Below are 10,643 nucleotides of genomic sequence, written 5' to 3'. Positions count from 1 at the left end.
ACCAAACATATGATCATAAGACCACCGGACAGCTCCCAAATAAAGATTGATTTTTGTATATAAGTATCTAAAAACATTTAATTTAATTATATTAAAACTAGGAAACATTGCAGTTTTTTATAAGCAATGTTAGGTTTCAGGTTCAACAGCTCTATGGGTATTCCTAATTATTACTTCCCACGTTAGCTACTTGGACTATAGGAAATATTGTACTTATTAGGATCTTTTTTTTGAGAGGATATTTGGTGTGTGCGCACACACACACCATGCATATGTAATTTACATTTAAAGGAATTCCATGGTGTACCTATTTTTTGGATTTTAGGTTTGAAGAAAAGCAGATCTAGGAAAGATCGATCCATAAACTCTCGTAAACAAATATATGCTAGTTCTTATTTTCCTTTGTTATACCAAATAACAAAATGAGAAAAATAGTAGCTAGGTTGAATACATGATAGATCCATTAATTATTGGTAAGTATGTATAGGGATTCATGATAAAACTAAAAGGAAAAAGAAAAAATAATCAAAATAAATTAAGAAACTAGGTATGGATCCTTAATCTTTGTGACCTTGATTTACGTACATCAGCAATAAGGGCATCACGAGCAGTAACAATCAATGCATGAGGAGCAAATATCAATGCATCAAACGTAGTATAATCAACCCATTCCTTCAACTTCTGTTCCTTCTCCCAGTTTTCAGGTACCTTAACCTTTCCCTTCATCTCTTCCCTATGCCTCTTCAACCTCTCACGCCCCGTAATTTCTTCTACCCTAGCAGTACCATTCTCTTTATTCTCTTCCTCTTTGGCCTTTTCATCATCATCATCAATCTCATCATAGTTTTTTTTATTTGGAGAGTTACACTCGAGCTTGTAATCACTTTGTTGAAGAGATAATAATGAAGTTGGAATATGGCAAGTAGGGTTTCTTCTCTTCCATGTTGAGATGTTATGAGTCAATCTATTTTCTTGATCCATTGAGAAAAAAAGGGTGATTGTTGTTGTTGCTTAATGTGGTTATGGAGATGCTAATTAATAATAAGCTTGTTTGTGCAAGAAGAAGTTAGAACTTGAGTGGGGGTTTAAGAGTACACGTCATGAAAATAATGTTGTATGGCATGTAATGTTTCTACGTTTATCGAATGGTCTTCAAGAAATAGATTGTGTCATTGTGTGGTTTAGTTGTTATGTACGTAAGCAAAAAAAAAAAAAGAAGGAGAAGTGAGATTTTATGTGTAGGTGGAGAATGGTTTGTAACCTTAGGGTTTTGTGAGGTGGACGTGCATTGTGGAAATGTATGAAGTTGTTAGCGTTTAATTTACTTCTTAGTTGTCTTTGGCTTTCATTGGCATTGATTTGATGAGAAAAGACGTGGACATAGTAAGGGCAGGGGCACCCCCAACTAACAAGATATTTCGCATCTTTTGTCCCCGGGTCAGTCCAACAAACTACACTACTAAACAAATTAAATTAGGACAAAAATTTGGTTAAAAAAATTATAAAATGTGTCCCTACTTTTCCATCAAAAAAACTGATCTATTTCACCATGTTTATCGAGGAAGTCAAACTTTATTGTTCGTATTAAACTTATCTTAAAAATGGTTGTGTAATCTTATAAACGATTCTCAATGGAAAAAAATATATATATTTCTACACTATATTGTTCGTATTAAACCGTTTATAAAGAACACAACTAGTCTCACACAACCGTTTATATTATATAAGATTATTGTTCGTATTAAATAATATTAAAAAAACATTTTTCTACACTTTTTACTGATAAAAGATTACACAATATAAAAGGTTATATCTCTAAATTAATAAAGAAAACGACGATTCATATAAAAACTATTAATTCCTTTTATATTTTGGTATGTAATATTAGTGAATTTTGGTTTTTGGTCCTTATAAAAAAAAATTTAAATTTTGTTTCTGTAATATTAGATTTTTCTACTTTTGATCCCTCATTTAAACACGTCTGCATAATTTGTCTACTTGACAAGCTGATTGTGTAATTCTTTTAGTTTTCATTTTTTTATTTATCTACTCAGGTGATATATGGCTTTTGTTGAATTTTAATCTAAAATAAATTGTGAAACAAAAACATAATTTAAACTATTTTAACTTTGGAAATAAAGTCCTTAAAAAAAACTTTGAAAATAAATAAAAAAGATAAATAATTCTTCTTCCTACCTCCAATCTGCTTCTTCAACCCGAATTTGAATTCGATTCTTCTTCTTCTACTTCTTTGACTTGATTTCGTTTCCTTAATCAAATTCGATTTTTGATCTCGTTTCTATTGTTTAGATTAATTGAAACAATCCGACAACCCAAATTATTGATTACAGAGCTAGAAAACACACCACACACAACCAAATCCAACAAAAAAAAAAAATACTCAGTCTTTAAAATGAGTGTCATTTTAGCAAAAATAAAAATAAAAATCAAAATGAATATCACTTTGCATTTTCAATACAACTTTAATTTTTTTCTTTCAACTTTACCCTCAATATATACTCAAACTTTTCTCACACAATTTTCAATACAACTTTAAGTTTATCTTTTTCTTATAAAATAAGGGCAGTTTAGTAAAAGTGTTATGTCTAATGATTATTTCATTTCATTCTTTAATTTGCGTGCAATTGACTAAAGCGACACTCATTTTAAAATGGAGGAAGTATCAGATATGGAAAACTCCAAAACACACAATCTAAAACACTCAGAGAAGTTCAACTCTATTGTCTTTAATGAAAAAACAGATTTGGAAAACTTAAATTTGTTGCTTTAATGGTTCATCTTCAACATGTATAACTTAGTCTGAAAAATAAATAAAAAACTCATAACTAAACAAACCAGAATTTGTAACCAAAAAAAAAAAAAAAAAAAAACCAGAATCGAAGTCCAAAACTAAAGTAGCGAAGTAAAGAAAGAGGGAAAAAAAAATCCCAATTTCGCTCATGGGGTCGGAGAAGGGGGACCACGAAAATAGACACAAAAAACAACCCCATATGTGAGACTTTACTTGCATCTTTTTTGGAGAAGAGTAAATGACCTCATTTAAGAGTTAGGTGGTTTCTTGGATTTGTTGCTCATAGCTTTGAGAAGATGAAGAATGTGAATTTCTTTAGTCCTCGTAGGAATGAAGAACATGGATCAGATTTTATTTAAAATGTATATGTTTTTTTTTTTACAGGAACAAAATTAACTCATTTCATTCATAATATCAAATTCGATACAAGATGGCATATGATCATGACATTGAGACCTAGCATATGACAATGAAGCCCTTGCTAACAAATTAGCCACATTGTTTGCTTGTCGTCTGATAAAACTTATCTTAAAGTTTGGTAATCTAGAAAGTGAAGATTTACAATAGTTTAGAATAGCTCCTAATTCATAATTGGTACCGATTTTGTTGGAGATGTTGTCTACGACTTGCTTACAGTCAAGTTCTATGGACACCGCCATCAAACCTCGATTTCCAAGCCAAATTATCGCCTCTTCTAGACCGCACGCTTCTATATTCGCCTTTTTCTCCCCTCAAACACATTCCAACGTGTTAACACCTTTTTTTTTCTTCTGTGGTGGCCAAGGTTTGAACCCCGGACCTTGCATATATTATGCATTGTCCAAATCAACCGAGTTAAGCTCATGAGAACAACACCTTTAAAATGTATAGGTTTATTTTTAATTTATGTTTTGTTATTTTAAATGATGTTAATAATTTAATATTTTAAGTGGATTAAAAAAATATTAAAGCATCCCAGTCAACATGCCATGTAGACAGATTCTGCTGACATGTTTTAATGAGGGATAAAAAGTGGAAGTATATGATATTACAAGGACAAAATCTAAACTTTTTTTTATAAGAACCAAAATCGGAATTCACTAATATTACATGAACCAAAAACGGTATTAACCCTAATTAATTGATTTAATGACGAAAAAATTAATAATAATTTTTTTTTGAGGGAGAATAACAAATTTTTACTCTCTCTAAATTAATTACTATTTTTTATATATAAAATAAAGCGAGGCCCATAAATAGTTTCAATAAATCTTAAAAAAAAAAAAAATAGTTTCAATAGATGGGTTTCACTTTCTGTTTGTGAAAACATTTGAGAGAGAATAGAGACCATCATTAACCCAAAATAAAAGCAAATATTTAGACCATTTTATAATGTTTATTTTTAATTTGAGTGAGAGATCCATCGTGGTACTTCCTCCGTTACAAAAATAAAAGAATATAATTTAGGCCATTGCAAATTCTCATTTGCATTTGGTTGTACCTTGAGTAGGCGTATAAGGTTCCATCCAAATACATGACTATGTTTGTTAATGAACAAGGTTCTTTAGGACATGCCTTGCTCAAATTGGTGTAGTCTGTAAACATTCACCATTTTCCATGGCCCTTCTTCGTCATAACGATATTGGATTACTTTTTCAGGTATGTGATCTCCTTGATAAAGTTTACCTTTGCTAGTTTCAAGGTCTTTTGCGTGGCAACAATCATCTTATAGGTCAAACATTATGATCAGTTATATGATGAGAAACTACCTTGGATCGATAACTGGCATGTCTGCTAGATTCCACGCAAATATGTCTGAGTTGCTTCTTAGTTTTTGAACTAAGGTGGATCCCTACTATCTCTACCTCTTCCAATTTTTTCAACAAGTTGGGGCATATGATCATAATTTTCCCTTAGATCTAAGTATATGAATTTACATTCTTCTTAATGCTCCGTTGGACAAATATATACACTGAATGAAGAAAACACTCAAAATGACAAAGAAAAAGGCAAAAATACACTGAAGGACAACACAACGCGCCCCAGTTGTGCAAACCAGTGCTAAAAATCACTGTTTTTGCACCTACGCACGAGGCACATGCGCATATGAGAAGAAACAACTTTTAGAAATCATCCTATAAATACAACTCCTCTCATTTACAATTATTCATTCAGAACGAAGGAGTTCAATATGAAGGCAAACACTACGAGCTTTAAGGGAGGAGTCTCTTATCAACCTTAGTATCTAGGATATGTTTTATTCTTTTGTAATTTTGTTTGTAGTTACCATGAGTAACTAAACCCTAATTTGGTAGGATTCTAAGATAAACCTTTGTTTGTTTGTTGATTTTTTTTAATTCAGGTCTTTTATTCATTTATGTTATAATTTCTTATGCAAAAGTCTTAATGCTTTCATTGAACCTAAGGAGTATGACATACCTAGGGCTGATGCCTGAACATAGAAATAGAGCAAACACTTTTTTTCTTCCGAATGTTGCATATTGAATTTTATTTTTTCCCCCTTGATAAGGTAGAACTACTAAGGTAATAGTATATGATGACCTTCTAAGATTCATAGACAAAGTTGGAGCCTTTATATGACAATTTAGGAATCCTAATTCTTTTATGTTTCAATTACCTCTAAGAGAGTAAGACCCCATTTTAATACTCCATGTGTAGGCATGACCCTATAGGATTGACAACCCTGCACCCTTTATAGCGAGTATAACCTTAGAGTGACGGACAAGTGAAACTCAACAGTTGGAGGGACACACTATCCCACGAACTCATCATTTAAATAGAACCCTTGTCTAATTAGTGAATGCTGATTTGTCTTTAATCCAACAAATAAATAGAGGGGATTCGAAGAATCTTAACCGCCACTAACATCCTACAATCAAACTAGGTTACTAACCCACTACTGTTTTGCGCAATCAAATATGTAGAGACATCTTACCCATCACTTTATAACTTATGAACGATTTAATACACTTGTCGAAATTATTCATCGGTAAGCCTAACTACTTTTAAGCTTTATCGAATACAATATCGATCGAGTTGCAACGATTGATTAATATTATCTTTATGTTACAGTTCACCATTCTCACTGACTTGACCGTCATCTTGTTGTCTGTCTATTCTCTTGTAGTATTTTTCTGAAAATGTAATGGTTGGTAAGACGTCCCAACCTTGGTGCGGGGATGTTTTGACTTTAAAGTCCATAGATGCCTTTTTCTAGTGCCGCTAGAAGATACTCCTCTAACAAATCCTTTTGATATGTGGTTGATCTGTCTAGCTTGAGGTGTCAAACTTGTTTATCTTCTTTCATTTTTTCTATGCCTCCTTTCAAGGTTTCTTGATTATCTATGAGGTAGAGATGACCTAGAGTTCCTTCTACAAGGATGAGATATCTGCTATCTATTGTCCCATTAACTGCTACATAACTTTTGTCTCATGCCCTCTTGGATTAATCACGATGGGAGGGCTTCATGTTACTAATTATATGAACAAAACAATCAAATTAGATTGTGCAATATGTAAGTGGCATTGGAACGAGTTTCAGATGCATCACATTGTTTACGCTTTAAAAAATATTTAAGTTAGTGAATATCAAAATTTATTTTTTTTAACTTATAACAAATAAGTTTTAAATAACTTCTACTATTTTTTAGTAAATTTTCAAAATAAAAAAAAATATTTTTAAAAAAACAAAGAAAAATCCATTTTTTTCTTAAATCTATACCAAACAAGCTCTAATTTTCTATTGTAAAGAGATCAAAATTTATAATATATAAAAGGTATTAAATAAAATGGAAATGGATAAATATATGTATATAAAAAATAAATATTATTTTACTATTATGGTGTTGGTTCGGGTTCAACACCACATTTTTAAAATATAGCAAAAACTTAAATCCGTTTCTGTACTCAGTCAAAACAAATTTTTCCTTTCAAAGTCGGGGCAGGTTCAACCGGATACCCGCAAATGCAGGGTATGTTGGATGCCTGATTAACATTCAATTTTTTAATTTTTTAGTTGAAGGAATTATTATTTTTTTAATGAAATCTTCCTATATCCTACACTCCTACCATTTCACTTTGCAATATCTTGGGCATACTACATTGCCTTCCTCCACATATATATCCTTTTCTTCTACCATAACCATCGCATATTCCCTTTTCTTCTATATATTCGTTATATGTTTTGTAAATATATCTCTACTATTCCTTGCTAGTTACCCATGATAATTAGTCTAAGAATGCTGCTGGTTGTCACCATAATCCTTTCATACTAGAATCATATTCTACTCATAAAATTAAGATATATCTGCATATTTGTTAAAATTAAAAATAGAATTACATGCTGTCTATTAAATTAGGTGTCAAATCAAATCTAACATAGTCATATACTATAATAATGATAGATAGCAATTTTCAGAAGATAAAAATAGAATTACATGATCAAACTAAATATAATTTGTTTAGAAAGTTGATAATTAATTTAAAGACTTCGACAACCCCATCATAAAAATAAAGTAGAAAAGGTAATGGAATTATCCAAAGTAGGAACAACAACTAAACACCAATGAGCTAGAACAATCCAAATATCAACCAACCAAGTCACTTTCTCAGATGGAATAAAAGTTAAAAGGAAACTCAAATCTTATAATTAGATCATCATAAACAACATCTAAACATAGCAATTCTCTAAGAATTGATATTAATACTATTAAGGAGTTGTGATAATCATAATGAATACTTAAAAAGCATCTGATTGCAATTAGTAAAAAAGATAGGTGGGGAAGTGAGAATCCATTTTTTGTGGCTTTAAAAGAAGAAGAATAACTAAATTCTTTACTTGAGAATATGATATACAGGGCTTTAATCTAAGTTAAAATTCTCATATTCTCATTCCAAAGAATCTTTGAAACTTTCTCTTTATTTTAATTGTTTTTCACCTTTTCCCCGTGAGGAATAGCATTCCGTGGTCATTTCTTGCTTTTCTTTTCAACCAATGCCATCATGTGTACTCAACTAAATATCACAAATTCACAACCAAATGGTTTTAGTTCATGATGATTGACCACTTAGTCTACTAGTTGATTCTCTTTGTGTCCTGTTCTTCTCATTTCAAAGTTTCTTCTTGTACTTAAAAGTGAATATATCTTATGTTAATGTAACATGTAAATAATAATATATACCCCATTATACCACTTTATAAAGAAAACTTTAAACTCAATGGTAAAAGAATGTGGAAATATATACTTGAAAGAATGTGGAAATACATACTTTCATATGTTGAAACGCAGGTTCGAATCAACAGTACCTCTTCACTATCATTAGTGTGTGTCAATTTCACCGCTAAATTCTTTTAAAAAAAGGAGCTTTAAAGTTATCTAACAACTAACCTTACTCAGACTCTTTTATGAACAATTTTACCCTCAATAACCATATTTTAATTTAAATTCACAATATAATTAACGATAAAGCTATGTACAACGAAACAATTACTCCATCCATCTTACAATAATTGTCTCTTTATCATTTTTTCTTTTTCTCAAAATAATTGTCACTTTAGAATACCAATGCAGAATTTATTATTTTTTCCATTATTATACCATTATTTATTGAATTTCATCCAACTTAACTACTCCACTAACTACAATTAATAAGAGTGTTTCAATAAATAATACTAATTTTACCATCAAAATCAACACAACTAGTCATTTCCTTAATAATCGTACATAAACCTTAAATGACTATTATTTAGAGACGGATGGAGTATCCCGAAAGGATTGTGAAACAACGTGATTGGCTTTATAAAACCACCAACATGCTGTTTTCCACAAAATAAGGGATTTAATGACGTCGCCACACTATAGAAAGCGCTTCGTGGAAATCTCGGGATAAATACCTTCGCTGGAAAACAACACTGCGGGGCTATGATCCAGTTTACAATATTACCAATAAGACATCGAAGAAGGCAAGGTGCCCCGCAGTACAGTTTATGGGTAATATTGTAAACTGGATCATAGTAGTATTGGTATCTCTTTAATTATAGAGCACTACTGCGGGGCACCTTGCCTTCTTCGATGTCTTATATTAGCTATACTCAACAGTATATCATTCAATACAATAATAAATATAGAAAATGAAGCATAATAGAAAAAGTAGATAGATGCAACACTTCTTCAATGTTGATGGAGGTGCTTTGACAAATCGAGAAAATATGGGTTATGGTGGTCTAATTCGTAAGCACTATGACAGTTTTCAATTTGATTTCTTTGGTAGAGTGGGGATCTCTAATATCCTTCATGCTGAGATTTAGGCTCTTTAGTTTGGAATCAAGTTGTGTTGGGAGGCGGACTATAGAAAACTTGTGTTACTATGAGTCTCTTCATGTGGTGCAATTGATAATGAAGGAGACTCTACGGTTCCATCACAATGCAAATCTCTTGGAACTCAATCGAAACTATCTTGCTAAGGAATAGACTATATATATTCACCATATATATACTCTCGGAGGAAAATTCTTAAGCAAGCATTCTCACTAAGTTGGAAGCTAATAGTTCATATTATGTTGTCACGTTCAATAAACCTCTATCGTATTTATCATCTGCTTTACTGAGTGATGTTTTAGATGTATTCTTTTCAAGGACTTAGTTTTTTTTGTACTAACACAAGTCAATGTCCGTTTCTCTGCAAGTAATAATAACTTCAACTATAATAAGAATACAAATTTATTTCCCATGGGACCTGTCACAAGGTGGGACATCCACTATATCAGAAGGTAAAGCCAATTGGATACTCTCATAGAAAGAGATAAGTAACCCTCTATTCTGTACAAACACATACTCTTTTAAAGATGCTAAAGAATTGAAAGTGGCAAGGACAGTTTGGCAGCATAAAGTAAAGATGACTACCAATATAGGAAAAATTGTTCGTTAGAAGAATCAACAAAAATATGTTCAAAGCTGCATAAACAAATTATTCCATATATGGTTTTGATTTTGAAAACTTCACAACTTTTTTATACTGCATACAAACACAAACAGAATAAAAAATCACTTGAAATGAAAGTTGTGGCAACAAATTTTTCCATGTATGGTTAATTTTGATTAGATAAAAAAACACTCAATTGTTATCATTAACATCACCAAAAAGAAACATCTAATTGCATGGTCAACAAGAATATATAAAACTAAACAAACAATACTAAAACTAGGACTTTACCACAAAGGTTAATTAGTTTTCTTTATTCTCTTCCAATAAACTAATACTTAATGGTTATGTTGACATAAGAGCAAAATATTAAAGACCACCTGAATTTTGTGATGGAATACATTCTAAGAGTTATATAATTGTGTTATTTTTTTTTTTTTTTTTTTTTTTTGGTATAATGAATTTTGAAATATTATGAATGCCCTTGACAAGTGGTTGTAGCAAGTCCAATTAAGGAGAAAATTCGATATGAAGAGGGAAAAAGGTACCAAATCAATCCTCTTGCCCATATTATTCCAATCCACATGCAAGAAAACTACTTAGGAACTCACCTTTAACTTTGCCTAAAGTCTCTTATGATTCTCTTGGCAGCATTAAATATTCTCAAATATCAGAATCAAGAACAAGAACAACAAGAAGAAGTGATATCAAGATACTGTTCAAGGAATCTTTACTATAAATATTTTTTTTTTAATGTTTTCTAGCTATTAGCATTATATATTATAATATGTTTATCTTATCTATCAGCAGGTTTCAGAAAATCAGATATGGTTTTATTAATAGCCCTCTATTTCTATGTGTATGTCTGATGACAAGTTGTTTAGTGTTTTGTGACTTATACTCTAATTTA

At 31.1% G+C, this 10,643-nt stretch overlaps 1 protein-coding gene across 1 annotated transcript; it reads right to left on the bottom strand.

Moving 5' to 3' along the window:
* Nucleotides 1–344: 344 nt before the first annotated feature.
* LOC11412224 (protein BIC1) lies at nucleotides 345–1,305 on the bottom strand. The gene has a single exon (XM_024777532.2). The coding sequence runs from the start codon at nucleotides 979–981 to the stop codon at nucleotides 544–546; it is 438 nt and encodes a 145-aa protein (XP_024633300.1). The 5' UTR covers nucleotides 982–1,305; the 3' UTR covers nucleotides 345–543.
* Nucleotides 1,306–10,643: the final 9,338 nt, after the last annotated feature.

This window comes from Medicago truncatula, chromosome 2 (genome assembly GCF_003473485.1).
Source record: "Medicago truncatula cultivar Jemalong A17 chromosome 2, MtrunA17r5.0-ANR, whole genome shotgun sequence".
NCBI classification, from domain to species: Eukaryota; Viridiplantae; Streptophyta; class Magnoliopsida; order Fabales; family Fabaceae; genus Medicago; species Medicago truncatula.
This window is presented reverse-complemented; position numbering and strand designations above follow the sequence as displayed.